Source organism: Cylas formicarius, unplaced genomic scaffold (genome assembly GCF_029955315.1).
Source record: "Cylas formicarius isolate icCylForm1 unplaced genomic scaffold, icCylForm1.1 PGA_scaffold_9__14_contigs__length_23061073, whole genome shotgun sequence".
NCBI lineage: Eukaryota > Metazoa > Arthropoda > Insecta > Coleoptera > Brentidae > Cylas > Cylas formicarius.
Genome location: NW_026844365.1, coordinates 6053146 through 6068954, shown reverse-complemented (window position 1 = coordinate 6068954; position 15809 = coordinate 6053146). Strand labels below are relative to the sequence as shown.

The window sequence follows — 15809 nt, the reverse complement described above, 5'->3', positions numbered from 1 at the left end:
TTCCTGATATTTAGTATCCCATGTACCTTTATTTACATCTTTAAAAATCATTTTTCTTTATTTTGACTTTATTTCCATGTGTTATACTGTTTAAATTGATAAGTTCATTAAAACAAACGTCTTGCGCCGATTTACACGCAAAATATTGGCAACAAATAGTCGTGTTATTAAAAAAGGAAGATTTGCAGATTAACTGAACTAGCAAAAATTAGTTGGGTTTTTGTGTTGGGGCACTTTTTTTTGTACTCTATGACAAGTAGATTAAGAAAAGCTAAAAGAAAATTACGTGTTATATAAATGAAAGTTTTTTTTTGTAAGTAAAAAATACAAACAGAATGACAATATATTCTAACAGTATCCACTAATCCTAGCTCAATACCCTCAAAAACCCAATTTCCTCGATTATACGGCGGACAAATATGTATTCCTTTTTACCACTTTTGATGTGCTGTCATAAATCGAATAGTATGAGTGCGTTAGTATCTAACCTAAGCTCGTGTGCTATAAAGTTTTAGGGATATCCATACTTGCAAATCGCGTTCATAGTGTCGTATTGGCGGGCGAAGCATCAAAGTTTTGTGTTTGTGAAATTAATTTTTGCCGTTTTTTATATAAAATTATACTCCATCGCGATCCTATCTATTTATATGAAAAGTTGGTTAGAGGAGTCCATACCCATAACAGGCTAACTTGTAGTCGTGAACTCCTTAGGGTACCTAAGCATCGTACAACCTTATTTCAATGTTTTTTACGTACCAGGCCTCAAAATGTATGTAATAGCGAGGATGTGTCTTAAGAAAAGTCCAGGTCCACTTTTCCTTTAGATAGACATTTTAACTAAACGGTTTGATCAGTAGGTAAAAGCAAGTAAAAGTCAAAGAATAGCATTTTCCATAAAAAAATCACAGCTGCCCACAGGCTTCGCTTGCAATGTACCAATTTCACTCAAAATTATGATGCAGTGGTCAAAAAAACTGAACTATACACACATTTTTTGCACTGATGTGTTGTGCCCATAAAAGTGAGAGGATAACCATTGACCTGTAGTTGATTTTCATTTCGGGCATTTCGCGGCGAATTTTAAGAGAAGATATCTGTCAAATCAAGAACATAGCCTCAAAGGACACGTCAACATTTTTGTTTAGCAATTTGTGCAATTGATGTAAGGATTGTTTCATTTGTTAAAAAGCGGCTTTAATTAAACACGCTGGCCTCGTCGAAAATGCGAAGAGCGCACGCTGGAAATTATTATGAACCGTTACCGCAGAGTTCTAATGAAATCGAAGGCGAAAATGAACGGATGGAACAGGAACTCGCAGAAAAAATCGGAGTGCTCAAATCTTTAAGCATAGATATTGGCAATGAAGTGAAGTATCAAGACAAACTCCTAAGGGACGTCGATGATGATCTGGATCGGACTGGCGGGTTTCTCGGGAAAACGATGAACCGAGTGAAAAAGCTGTCCAGAGGATCTCACAATTATATAGTTTTATATTTGTTTATTTTTTCGTTTGTTGTGTTTTTTATATTGTACCTGGTCCTGAAATTTAGGTAGTTTCTATAAAATTAAATGGTTAACTTCCAATATCTGTATAACCTAATTTATTGTTTTGTAATTGAAAATGCCTTATTAATAAAGTTGTTAGATATATTTTTTTAAATGGAAGGGTGTGCTGTACATTAAAAAAACTCTTAAAATGAAACAATTCTCGAAACAATATAGCGAGATGGGCCAAATTTACCCAACAAATATTAGGCTTTTGAGCTACTGAATTTAACAGGACTTTTCACCCAAGCAATTCATTAATAGTTTAATGAGATGTAATTTAGAAACAACGTTGAACATTTGGAGTTAAGGTAGGTTCCAAGTGTCATCCATGAAACCATCTCGTTAGTTTACCGTCCACAAAATTGTGTTGGTGCAATTTGCACTTCGCAGAAGATCACGTTTTAAATTCGATTACAAAACAATTTTTTATAAATAAAATATATTATACAATAAAATTTAAGTGGCGTCAAATCGATGGACCGCGGATGTTTATCATCTAATTGATACCAGAGTTTAACGCTCACCGCTAAGGATTTTTTCTCTAAAGCTGGTAACGGTTTCTCGTAGAATATTTATCGCCATTTAAATTTTCGTTATAAATAAAATGCACCCTTTTCATTTAAAATGCAAAAGGTTGCCTAACCAATTCGAAACAAATTTCCTGCAATATTAAAAAAATTAAACCAAGAAAAAATTATCAAAGACAGTCGTGTCTTATTCTATGGCCAACTCACAGATTATTCGGACAGTCTTTCCGGTGAATTGTGACTTCCCTTAAGTCAAGTGCCTTATTTAAAAAGGACTGGAGGCCAGGCCAGACCGTTTTGCCCTTTGTAATTTTTGCAGAGCTTTTTATTTGAAGGTAGGTCGAATAAAAATGTTTATTTGATAATTTAATTGCAAAATAATTACAGTCCCAGAAAATGAGTGGGTCATAGTAGACAAAACAAAAGGGTCCCCTGTATTTTTACAAGCTGTCATACGTATTCCAAAACTCGTACTTACTGCTAGAGCTCGGCGGACACGATGCCATTAACCGTATATGCAAGAGAATTGCAAAATTGTAAAGAAATTAGTTTTCTCCTACACACCCACAAGTTCATATATGAGTGGTCACAAAAATTGCATAAAGTGTAGTCAATTAATATCAACAAACATTAAGTAAAGTTTATTCTATCAAAATTAAAAAAACTTTTAAAAACAAAATTCCACCAGAATAATCAATCCAATCTTGCTCGAAAAAACCGCATTGTGTTCACCACAAAAAAAATTGACGGCTAAAAATACATGAAGAGATTCATGTGAAAATTGAATCGGGCCAACCGGGATTACAACTTTAGTTACAATGCTTATTTAAACATTTAAATGCAAAATAGTACAGCGCACGTATTCCAAAAATTCGTTTTTCTAGGCACTAATTACCCAAAATTCCACAAATCACGTATGAGTACATGATGGCCGTTGATCCAAGCAATGTAGTTACCTTCCTTATCCTGTAGTATTAAGCGCACACCCTTTTCTGCGGTTTTAAAAACACTTATCAAGCGTTATAATTTAACGCGAGGTGATTTGTGATTATTGCTGCAATAGTCGCTAGTCGCTGTTGATTGAGTGGTAAGTTTTCACATTTATTTTCAACTAGAATTTACTGCAGCTATCATTTTTTATACAGTTACATTACTACGTCAAATACAAAAGTTGTCCAAAAAACAGTAAGCTATATGCAAGCTATATTTTTATAGATACAGAGTGTTGCAGAAATCATCCACAAATAAAAGATATATATTTTTTATCTAAATCCAAGTTTTTGAGATAAACATAACATAAAGGAAACATTCAAAAATAAAATAATATTCTAGAATATATAATTTATATCTTAGGTGGCTGTGAAGTAGGTCGTCACCAAAAAACAAAATGTTTGTTTATAACTTGCGTGTCAATATTGTAGTGAATTTAATTATAAATAAATAAAAGAATGTTAAAAACGGATACAACAATTTATATTTCATACTTAAATTCACAAATAACGTTTTAATTATTATGCAGCGTGTCCCATATAAGGGAAACCATAGGAGATATAGGGTTGGTTAGATCAGAAAAGTTTTAAAGAATCTTATGAAAAAGTTAAATCTGGCCGCAAGATGATTCCATAGTGAGAAGTTTGAGGAAATATAAAAAGTTGATAGTTCGCTATTTGTATATAAAAGTAAACAACAATTCGAGATTTGCATATTGAATATTCTCATGATAGGGCACAAAAAATGCCTTTAAATGATGTTTCTTAGGCTCACAAAAACAAAATTTGATTTTTTTTATAGCGGGCCATGCTCAACAGACAGAAAAATAAAAATTTTGACAGTACAATTGCTACTATAAACATAGTGGGTGTTGGAAAAATAAATGTTTTTATTGACAGTTTAACTTCCGTTACAATACAAAAGTTAATTAGGTACACTTTCAACTTATTTAAAATTTGGAAAGAAATTTTTCTTTTGAAAGTGAGTTCGACATGTTAAAGTGTTACATTTTGTGAATAATAATCGAGAAATTTAAATTAAAATTAAAATTTAAATAGCTCAATTGAAAGATGGCAGCCAAATAAGATCTTATATGTGCGTGGGAATTTTGGGAACACATCAATTAGATTTGACACATTTTCCTGGCCTGCACGATTGCCACATCCAGCTCCTCCCGACTTTTACTTTTGGAAGTACATCGAAAACTATGCGTACCAACGTAATTTTCGAACATCAATTACGTTAGGTAATTTTAGAAGCATTTCAAACAATTAACCTTAAAATATAAATATTACTATCAACAATGTGTAATTTAAAAAATTTAAATTATTATTTGTTTATTTCGTCCAAAGTGATTGGTAAGTAAATAAATTTTGTTTGAAATTTTTTATGTTATTGATTTTTCAATTTTGAATAGACCTTTAAAAAAGTGGTGATAAATGCATTAAGCGATAAATCGTTTAAAAGCATTTTGTATGCTCTATCTAATAATTAAAATATTCAATATGGTGTCTATAAGAAAATTTCAAAATCACAATGTACCAATTCCAAGGTCACCTGCGCATTATAGACAAAATTACCTCTACACACATAAACTCTTTATGATTTTTCAAATTTTTCAAAAACAATTCATCATAAAATTCTTTTAAATCTTTCTAATTTAACTGAGTTAAACCAATTGGACAGACAGTTTCGTATATTCATAAAAATGAATATGCACCTAGCAACTAGTGAGATTATCGAGTAATTTGTACAGTCATATCACCGAGAATACATTTTGAAAAACGTCCATAGTCGCCGCGAACATGGCGCGAATAACAATGTCTACGAAACGCGAGCAATTATTTCGAGGTTAACCGCAGATCTAGGTATTTGTTAATATTTTTGAGAAAAATGTCTCTCACCACTCCGCACTTCGTATTTTCTGCCAAATCCAAATACAATTTTAAGGGCTGATAAAATTCGTTGTAGATATCACCACCTGAAATTGGAAAAACAAAGAATTTCAATTATAAATGGGACCTAAACTTTAATATTGTTTGTTAAGAAATAACATTTTGGTTTAACTGAAATGAGAAAATACAAACAATAACTTTGGTTGAGTGAAATAAGAAAAAGTACTTTTAATTTTAACTTGAACATTTTTGTTTTAGCATTAACAATATTTTTATTCAGCTGAGTATCTCTTGGTACAAAGTAAAGTTAACATTTTTATAACTATCAAAAAAATTAACTTTTAAATATAAAAAAAAAAACAAAATCAGCGCTGCCCTGAGTAGATTGATTTAGATTGCTTGCATAGTCGCTAGATAATATTTTGCAACATCACAACATATAAAATTTACTTCTAAAAAATTTATTAAATAAGGATCTTTGGGAATGTTTTTCAGATTACATTATTAATGTAGCAAAATATTTATAAATTTACTGTTAAAACGTCAACATTATATTTATAATGTCAATAATAATTAATACTCATTCATGATTGAAATATACAATACATTACAATAATGAAAAACATTAACATGGATAAAACACTAATATCTGCGCAGTTTAACAAATAAAGCCATCCTCACAATACACTATAAATATGTTATTATATGTATTTTTAATTTTAATGATATTTACATTTCACTTTAAAAATGTCCAACTTAATATTTAATATTAATATTTGTCCTTACATAAAACATAATTTAAATAATTTTTTTTACCTAACTGGAATTCTTCGAAAGCTCGATAAACTGCTTGGAAAACGGGCTGCTTTAAGGAATGGAAAAATCCTCTAGAACCGTGCAAAACTGCCACGCCTTTTCTCTCAGCACTTTTGCAAATGCTCGTGTACATGCAATGATCCGGCCTGTAATTATACCTGCAGGAATAAACATACAGTTTATCTGGGTGGTAATGAAAAATAATGTTTATTATGTCTTGGTCTCCCCATGTTATGTGAAGTTTGTATTTCTTATAAATAGGAACCACATATTCTTCCCACTGGAAGGTCCTCATTCGGGTGAGGTTCATGAGCATCACTCCCGAATTCACGCCGAGTTTACCGTAATATGGGTGCTTCGCGAAGCGATTGTACCAACCAACGTTAGGGTCCTCGTGCTCTGGCGCCAGTGCTGCCATTTGGCTCCTATTAAACTTGCCGAAATATGACCAGACGTCCTCGACGGGAGTCAAAAATAACGTGTCCGTATCTACATATAATATCGAATCGATGTTCCTCAAAACAGTGGGTAAAAATAACCTTTGGGCGGCGCAAGGCTTGAATAAACTCTTCCAATCGCTCGCGTTTTTCTTCGGAAAATGTAGCGGTAAGATTTTAAATGAGAAAGAGGCGTTTAAAAATGATTGCCACTCCCTCAACTTTTCCTCGAAACTTTCTATCAACGCGTCCTCCGCCAAAACAATAAAATTTATCTTTTTCCTCGTAAACATCAGCGCCGATTTGAGCATCATCAAAGTCTCGTGCAATCGATCTCCGCAAGCCACCACCGCGACCACGATATCGTTTCCCTTTAATACGATGTCTTCAGAAGGTTTTCCATTCCTCGTTAAATTTTCCGCGAGCGGTAATTCGTTTTGATTGATTTGTTTAATATTGTACAGCAAAAATATTACTAAAATAATGGACAAAATGATGCCTAAATGGAGATACAGATAAAGTCTCATAGTTAGCTATTATTTGTCTACATTATTTTTGTTTATTTAGAGTTATTTGTTGACGTATGGTTGGAAACAATTTCCTCTTCCACAATTTATACTGAGATAATGCAATTGACAAAAGATAAAAAATCGCCCGGGTGATCCAGGGGCTACGGCCAAAAATTGATCAAAACCAATTAAATTAAAGCATTGCGCATGGTGGTTTAATCTCCGTTCGCTCCAGGTAGACTTCGTTGTTTTTTTATTTCGGTCAAAGTCCCTTTTTGCAACCAGAGTGAAAGCGTTGGTAATAGTAGTGCAGGTGTATACGTATTGGTTTATGCCCAATCGAAAAATTCCTCGATGGCCGTCGGTAATGGGCGAATTCCCTGAGCATATATTTTAAAAGCAAAGTGTGTAACTGTGTGTGTAAGCATGTGGTGTAAACTGTGGCTATTAATGGCAGAGGAATGACTGTGGTGAAGGACTGGATATTTCCATTTATTTAAAGAGTTATTCTCATTGTATTTACAGAGATTTTATTTTTATATTTCGAGTAATTTTGACTAGTATTCATATCTTTAGCGTAGCCATAGTGGGGACTTCGCATTGCTTATTTTGACATTGTTTATTACGTTAGTCCTTAAGCTTGCGCACTTGATAAAAAATTACGTTTTTTCTTTATTTCATTCATTATATACTGAAGAAGTCGTTTCTATGGTCGTTAAATATTTCAGTAATTGGTTTGAAGGTAAAGTTTTATTGCGGAACAGTTGATATGCACAAAATTGGAAAGCGAATGCAGTTTGACGACACTTTTATCTCTATTCTCTTAAAATCAATACTGTCTAAACACGGACCATATTCCACATACCATGCTTAAAATAAGATAAAATTAAGATGTCTGGAAATCTAACTTTTAGAGGAATAAATAGTTATTTATGCCGGGCTTAAAACTTAATATATTTTCGTTTTCTATACCTAAATTTTTAGTTGATTTAGTATATGAGAGATTGGCACCCTTGGCACAAAGCAAAACGGACCCCTTTGGAAACATTCAGGGTCGAGTTGTGTTTGTTTGTTAAATCTTAGTTTATTTATTTTCTATTTGATTTATAATCTGTTAACAAGGAATTAGGTTGCATAAGGGTGAAATGCGTAAGAGGTGCCATTAGTCCCGCGTAAGTTAGCTACAAAGTATGTAAAGGAAGAAGAAGCGAACAACTAACCTCGAAAACGATACAAATCTACTAGAGTAAATGGTTCAGGGAAATCCCAATTGTCTCCATGAAGTACGAAGAATTGCGATGGTTTCGACACTGGTATTTGTTTTTTGCGGCCCTGAGGGTTTTTTTGGTAATGGTGCCGCAAACGGGATACATACATCCTGACGAATATTTTCAGTCTCTCGAAGTTTTAATAGGTGAATCAGAAGTTCAGATATGTAGCTTATGCGAAGGCAAATTGTTTCTGTTTAAGGAAAAATTTTTGATGTTGAAAATAACCCTCCCTGGGAGTTCAACGCCACTTTGCCGATTCGGAGTATGGTGATTCCCTACTTTACAATTGGAATGGGTTACATCTTTCTCAGGGACGTAAACAACCTGACGATGAAACATTTATCGTTGAATGTAATCCAGCCCTATTTTCTGCTAGTCGTTCCGCGATTTTTAATGTGCGCCTTATCGTTTGTGGTGGATTATTGCTTGTACAAGATTTGCTTGAACAATAACGAACCGTACAAGGCTAGATTTTTAATTATGAGCAGTTCGTACGTGATTCTCGTTTATGGTTGCAGGACGTTTTCCAATACCTTCGAAATGGTTTTATTCTCAGCATTGTTATATTTCGTAAGCGAAAGTCTAACATTTTCAAATATTTTGTCGCGCAAAAGAGAGTATATCAACTATAGATACGACAAAAGTGAAACCTTGCAGGAAAAGGCCAAGTTCCACAAGTTGAAGCTCTACTTAACTTCCGATTCATACCGGAATTGTTTAATTATAAGCACTGTTACTGTGATCGGCTTTTTCAACAGGCCCACCTTTCTAGCTTTTGCCGTCATGCCCGTTTTCTTCTGGATATATCGCGGTTTCGGGAGCAAATCGACCATATTCATGCAGTTCCACACGAGAATTTTATTTTTTGCCTTGTGCTGTTTGCCCACGTTTATATTCTTCATCCTAGTGGATTCGTTTTATTACGGCTACATCACCTGGGGAGAAATCGGCGTACTAGACGTCTCTATTAATAATTTTGTGGTCACCCCGGTCAATTTTCTGAAATACAACTCAAATAGTCAAAATTTGGCGGAGCACGGGTTACACCCGAGATTTTTACATTTTTTAGTAAATGTCCCCCTGTTATTCAACGTCCTGGGGATCGTCGCACTTTGCAAGATCGCAGAATACGTTTTTTTGTAAGTACCGTTTATTATTTGCTATTTCAATGATGATTTTTGAACTTTGGTTGGAATGCGTTGGAAATGCCATCAAAAATAAGTAGTTTAATAAGGCAACATAGAGAAAAAATAGATTTCTTCTGTCTTCTTCTTCTCCGCTTGTGCCATATAAGGGTATTGGGGTATAAAAATTGATTGATTTTGGATTGTTGGGAAAATATGCTAAAAGAAAAATATTTTGGATCTTAAAATTTGTACATGGACCGCAAAGATCAGTTTCGAGTCAACAAAATTTACCTGAGTTCCCAAAATCTGATAAAAAGATAAAATACTTTTAAATTGTGGAATTTGATTTTCTTGAAAGATTGCGCATTAACTTTTGCAAACATAATAGCGTCTTCTAGGTTATCTAGAAACATAATATTTTGCCAGTCTAAGTTTAATTGTAGTTTTCGTTGATTTTCATTTAATTTCACAATAGTTTTATTATAGTTATTGATTATGCCCTTTGAAAAAGATACTTGTAGTTTTAATTCTTTGGCTAAATTATTTTGGTTTTCCTCAAGTGTATTTATTGCTGCTTTATAATAACTTCCCTCGTCAGCGTCGAGAGTTCCAAATAGCCATTTATTTATTTTACCAACCGCGTTAATTAGGCCTCGTTTTTCCACCGTAATTTGTATTAAATATTCAGTTCTTAAAAGTAAATTTTCGGCAAGTCCATAATAAGAAATATTATTAGTTATATTTTTAACATTAAACTTATCTTTAATTATCCTGAATGCGTTCTCTATGCTTATTAACTTTGCGTTACCTATCTGAATAGGAAGTATAGGATTTACGAGTTTGGTAATTTGTACGTCTGTCGTTACTATTCGTTCGGTTAGAACTGCTACGAGTCAACTTTTTGATCTTCATTGGTTTCCTGAAAGAATAGATTTTTATTAGCCTTTGGCTTCCTTGCACTACTTTTATGATAGCTGGTCTTTGGTGTTATTAATTTATTTTCCCTTTGCTTCTAAATTTTGTTTTAATAAAAGTATATTTTTGATCACTAAAGTCTGGTGGTTCTTCGCGATTTTCGTTTCTTTTTGAAATAATGCCTTCTTCGTTTTTTCATTTAATTCCTTTATTTATTCGTACAATTTACTTCAGTTTTCTTTATGCGATTGAACATAAGAAGAAATTTTTTATTTATTTATTTTTTTAATTAATTTTTATTTAAATAAATAAAATAATAAGAAGAAATTATAGCGTTAACATTTAGATCAAATGAGGATTTAAATGACCTATAATTGCATCCGTGTCTCCTAAGTTGTTAAATATCGAGTTAGTTTCACTAGCGTTCATATCTATTGGATATCGTGGACAAAGCGTCCGTTGCTTGGTTGTTTTTACCATTTTTGTTTTTAATTTCTTACTCATACTCCTCAAGTTTAAGTCTCCATTTAACGAGTCGCGAATTTGACTTTGACATTAGCCACTGTAGGGGTTTATCATCCGTGTAAATAATGAAATTTTGTCTCAGTAAATAAAGTCTATAATATTTACATCTCCAAACAATTGCTAAGAGTTCCTGTTCAGTTGTCGAGTATTTATTTCTACCGGGTTCAGCGTTCTTGATGCGTATCATATTGGGTGTCCGTTCTGGGATAAAATTCCTGAGATGGCATATCTTGATGCGTCGGTTGTTACTTAAAACTTCTTTGTTAAGTCCTTATAGGATAATACTGGCTCAGGAGTAAGAACATTTTTGCACGTGTTGGACTTTGCTTTCACTTACTGGTATTTTCTTTAAATATGTTTCATGGGGATTTATTGTTAGAGTAAAGTTTGCGTCTGGTTGTTTTCTATATTTGAATGGAAATTTGTTGTTAAATCCTATTAGCTTTTTGTTTATTAAGTTTGTTGTTCAGATTCATATTAATTAAATCAGTTAAGCCTATTACTCCGTCAAAAAGTCATGAAACTCAAATAGGTTAAACTCTATTCGATAATCGATCTTAAATTCAGAAAATGCTTGTATGCTAGCTTGAAATCTAGTATTTTGACTTCTACAGCTGTCTTTATTTCATTACTTTTATGATAAATGCAATTTGGAAAATATTTTTCAGCGATGGTTGGACGTAATATCGATCGTGAACTACTCGTGTTTTCATCGCATTCTTGGTTAAACACTTCTTCCGCGGTAAAATTCGGGGGTGGATTGTTGTTAGTAAAATAATTTTGTCTTATCGGTTGTCTTGTAAATGAATTATGTGTTTGTCTTGAGATACCTGACTTTGGTGTCGGTTTAGGAAGTTGGTTGGGTGATATTTGATTGGGTTTGGGCTCCGGGAACTTCCGATTTGTTGGAAATCGTCTTTGAGGTATTTGCCTCGGTTGAATATTTATCGATTGAGATGGAAATTGTGGTTTTTGGAATTGATTTTGATATTTGTTTGGATTTGAAAAATTATTAAAATTGTTTGGCATGAAATTTGAGTTGGGATTTTTTCTAGGCTGAAATCTATTTAAATTCGGCATATTTTGGAATTGTTGAAATGGTTGAAAATGTTGTTTCGTGTTGAATTGCTGAAAATTTGGTGTTTGGAATTGTCTTGCGTTGTTTTGTTGGAAGTTGGGTATTTGGAATTGTTTTGAATTACTTTGTTGAAAATTGGGCATTTGGCAATGGTTTCTTCTAATGAATGTGGTTGTTTTAAATGCACGTTGTTTTTGAGCGTCCCGGTGCGTCCAGCTATGAATGTATTGAGCGCGATTTTGTTGTAATAATTTACATGGAATAGTTTTTCATTTTGATCTAAGTTTTCTGAGTTACTAATCCGCTGTATTACACTACTCTTTAAAAGTTGTAGCCTACCACCGAATTCAACTAAATGTTCGTTTTTGAACGGTCTTGTTCTAGTTAATTCCTGAACTAGACAATCTAAATTTCTCCTATCGGCGAAGCATTGAATAAGAACGTCTTTTATGCTTAACCAATCTGTCAATTCTGATCGGTTTCCTACTATTAACTCTGCTTTCCCGACTAGTTTGTCTGTGATACAATCGAAGATATGGCTATTTAGTTCCGCATCCGCAAAAATGGTGTTGAAAAATCTCGACTTTTTTCTGGTCTCAAAACCCAAGAAACCCAACCGTTGCAGTTTGGCATTCTTTCATTCCGAACGATATTCCAATATCCTTACGTACTCCACCGGTGCAAAACTTTTACTACTTGTTGCTTATTTGGAGCGTACTGTTTTAGGGCGTCCATATCCGGTGCGGTTTAGCTATGTGATAATTTGCAAATCTCATTAAAAAAATCCTCCTTTCATGTTTATCGATTCAGTTTCAATTATTGTCTGATTTACAGTGTATTGCATTCCTTCAAGCTATTTTTCAGGAATTCTATCATGACAGCTGTAAAGAGCTGAGTGAAATGCGTTTTGGTAATCTATATATACGTACGTATTTGCTCTTATTATCGATCATTATTTGCTCTGTGTAGCTCATTTTTTTTGCATATTTTTGTTCCCCGCTGAGGATGTTGTTGGTCTTCAAATATGTATATAGTTTTTCCCATATTGCCTATAAAATTTTGTCCACTTCTGAGAGGCGGATTTCTGGGTTTCAGAGAGCCCTATTAAACTGGCTGGGGATGTGGCTGGTTTTTTGTGCCAGAAATTTTAAATACTATCATTTCGAGGTGTTTTTCACTTGGCTAAGTAGGTTATTATATATCTCGTTCAGTAAATATTATTTCCTATGCAACTGGTGGTTGCTTTGTGTTTCTGCTTCAATAAAGCTTTTTGATGGTTTTCCTTTGTTTTCCGGATTCTTTTTGAGTGATCTATAGAAGTCTGTTTGATTTTAAGAAAAGAGGCTATTTTGAATTTTTCGTTTTTGGAGATGACGGCAAGTTTTTGTTTTACTGTTTATTATTATTATCGTTATTAAAGCCTTTATCCTGTAGTAGTGTATTATTTTAGGTGCTTCAGAAGAAATTTTCAACGACTGCCATCTATTAGAAGTATAAGATGCTTAATGACGGCTTCATTTCTGGCGCCCGTTTCGCTTCTGTCTATATTCCCACATCAGGAGCCGAGGTTTTTGATACCCAGCGTTCTCCCGTTGGTCTACCTTCATGGTAAGACGATTTTACCGGAACCGGACGATGCCTTGGCGAAAATATCCGAAGGAGCACCACCGACTACTCACGTCAAAAAAAGCCGGCAATTTGTACTTTTTCGCCTGTGGATCCTGGTCAATGTACTTTGTACGTTGTTCTTTGGGTTTTTGCACGGAGGCGGTGTGTATTCGGCGGTGTCTTATTTAGAAAAAGATTTAAGACTCGCGCCTATCAGTACAGAATTTCATATTTTAACTAGTCATATTTACCCGTTGCCCGAGTCGTTTTTGCTGCAAAAGGCGAGCAATAAGCTGTACACTTCGGGGAACTTGAAATACGCCGTTAACAAACGCACGTATTTGTACGAAGAAGGATCGAAAGACCTCGACGTTTTGATTGATAAAATTGAAGTTATCAAATCGGCGACGATCAAGCGGGCAGTCAAAAATTTTAGGATTTATTTGTTGATTCCCAGCAGCCTCAGAAATAGCGCGGGTTTCCTTCTTAACGAACGATCGATTCATCACGTGGAACTGGAAAATTTTCAGCCCCATCTGAGCGTCGAAGCTTTTCCCGATCTTTCAAACATATGTACCGAGTTCACGTCGATCTTTTACAAAGAATGCCGTAGTCTGCCGGTGGGGTCTTATTTAATGGAAGTGCTTAAAAGCTTTCAGCTTTTGTTGCTCGAGATCAAATAACTAACGATTGTAAATAAAAACCAAAGAGAGGCGATCCGTTGTTTTGATAAAGGGTAAATAATTCCAATCCGAAAACTGTCAGCTGTCATACGAAAACTGTCAGCTGTCATACGGCGAGATCTTAAAATTTCTTGTTCATAGCCTACGTTAATTTTCTAATGGTGCCGACGAATTAGAACGCAGCAGATAGATCCGAATATTACCCAGGATATTTTCTTTAATTTTGCCTTACTTCTAACTATTAACTTATCTAAATTTTGTGGGTTTTCCCCGAGGAAACTCTCAAAATCCGCACATTCGACTTTAGTGCAACCTTGACACTTTACCCATTCTTCACCTCTGACATCCTCGGGGATGGTAATTCACGGAACATGCAAACTGAATATGTGCTGAAAGATTTTATTCGCGCATATGATAGCCCTTGGGGCATTCTCGAAGACAGCCCTGTATGCTTTGCAAGAAATCCCGAAAGCCATTTCTTCCCAACTCAGTCTTTAGCTTCGTTAAACTTACATAGGTTAAAACATCTTTTTTGGTTATGCCGTCCGTTTAAGAAAAATGGTTCCGTTTACGGAGAAAATGCAATTTTCCTACCTGAGTCTTCAGGATATTCTGGCATTTTAACATACTTCGTGGTTTTTAAATGAATTTTCAAATAAATCGGCGGTGGTGTCTTCATGGTAATCCAGACAAGAATCTTTAATGCTTTTCGCAGACAGAGAAAGTCCATTTGGAATCCAACCATCTTTAGAGCCAGCATGCAAAATAGTTATTCTTTTACCTCTTTTTGATGGCGCGTTTGTTTTACACTTATCAATTGAGTAAACCAACCCTTTTCCGGGGTATCATAAGTGTCGAACCACGTTTCGTTCAAGTAAATAATTGTAATTTTTTCTAGATATTCCAGTCGTCATTTCCAAATTCTAAAAGATTCCATTAAAACTTTCCTTTTGTCATTTTTTTTAAATCTAAGAAAGTTTTTTGGTTTCATTTTTTTTTATGAATAATTTATTATACATTGTATTTGTTGGATTTATAATAAATGTGGCCATATGTTTGTGCTAGTTTCTGTTGTGATTGCTTGACATTAATCCACTGTAAAAGGTGAAGAGGAAACGTTGTTGAATAGAACCTAACCTAACATGAGAGTGTTAATTTAAAATCAATGTATTCATTATTAATAACGTTATTTTAGTTTAATACATCCGCGTGTTCATAAATTCACAAGTTTCATTCGTGTTTTTGGGTGAAAACTAACAAGAACCTCAAAAAATTGCCAAAGCAACTAATCAGGACAAAAAAAGCTTTAAGCCCTACACACAGGAACTAAGCAAGAGCATTCCTAAGTTACAATCGTATTTTTAGTCGTCAGTAGTCAGTAGTCTGTTTTGTTTTGTTTTGTGTAGTCCATTTTAATACCTCAGAATTGCGAAAAGTAGCTCTGCAGATTTTAGCTTCGAACCCCTCAAACAATACATAAGCAGGCATTGAGTAGAAAGCCAGCCAGTTTCAGTTAGTTTGATTCATCAGCAACTGACGCAAGAGGAACCCAAATTAAAACACAAAATAAGCACATCCACGCCTATTCACAAACCTATCAGTTCTCACAAATACCAGTTATGGCATAATTTTCACCCATAGGGTCCTCTTTAATTAATGAATTGAAATTTGCTGTAAGCGATCCGATATTTATGTGACAAACTTTAAAAACACTTGCCGAAAATTCACAAAACAAACCTACTTCTTGGGCCTATCGTTAGTACTATCGGTTCACCAACGTACTAAGTAAAATATTTAGCCTCAGTTTCAAAACCTTTTATAGGAAAAAGTTTTGTGCGTAGATCTTTTCGTTTTAGTCAAGAATCAAAGAGTATTAAGC

At 34.1% G+C, this 15809-nt stretch overlaps 3 protein-coding genes across 3 annotated transcripts; 2 read left to right on the top strand and 1 right to left on the bottom strand.

Annotated features, from left to right (window-relative positions):
• The first annotated feature begins 649 nt into the window (after positions 1 to 649).
• LOC132707563 (BET1 homolog) lies at positions 650 to 2688 on the top strand. The gene has a single exon (XM_060679465.1). It carries the CDS (start codon positions 1223 to 1225, stop codon positions 1553 to 1555), a length of 333 nt encoding a protein of 110 aa, XP_060535448.1. The 5' UTR covers positions 650 to 1222; the 3' UTR covers positions 1556 to 2688.
• A 61-nt stretch (positions 2689 to 2749) lies between these two features.
• LOC132707561 (glucoside xylosyltransferase 2) lies at positions 2750 to 6810 on the bottom strand. Its single transcript, XM_060679464.1, has 2 exons — positions 5778 to 6810; positions 2750 to 5047 (listed from the first exon to the last, which is right to left on the bottom strand). Exons 1-2 carry the CDS (start codon positions 6739 to 6741, stop codon positions 4908 to 4910), a joined length of 1104 nt encoding a protein of 367 aa, XP_060535447.1. The 5' UTR covers positions 6742 to 6810; the 3' UTR covers positions 2750 to 4907.
• A 1127-nt stretch (positions 6811 to 7937) lies between these two features.
• LOC132707163 (GPI mannosyltransferase 4) lies at positions 7938 to 15643 on the top strand. Its single transcript, XM_060678888.1, has 3 exons — positions 7938 to 8137; positions 8194 to 9133; positions 13090 to 15643. Exons 1-3 carry the CDS (start codon positions 8002 to 8004, stop codon positions 13928 to 13930), a joined length of 1917 nt encoding a protein of 638 aa, XP_060534871.1. The 5' UTR covers positions 7938 to 8001; the 3' UTR covers positions 13931 to 15643.
• Positions 15644 to 15809: the final 166 nt, after the last annotated feature.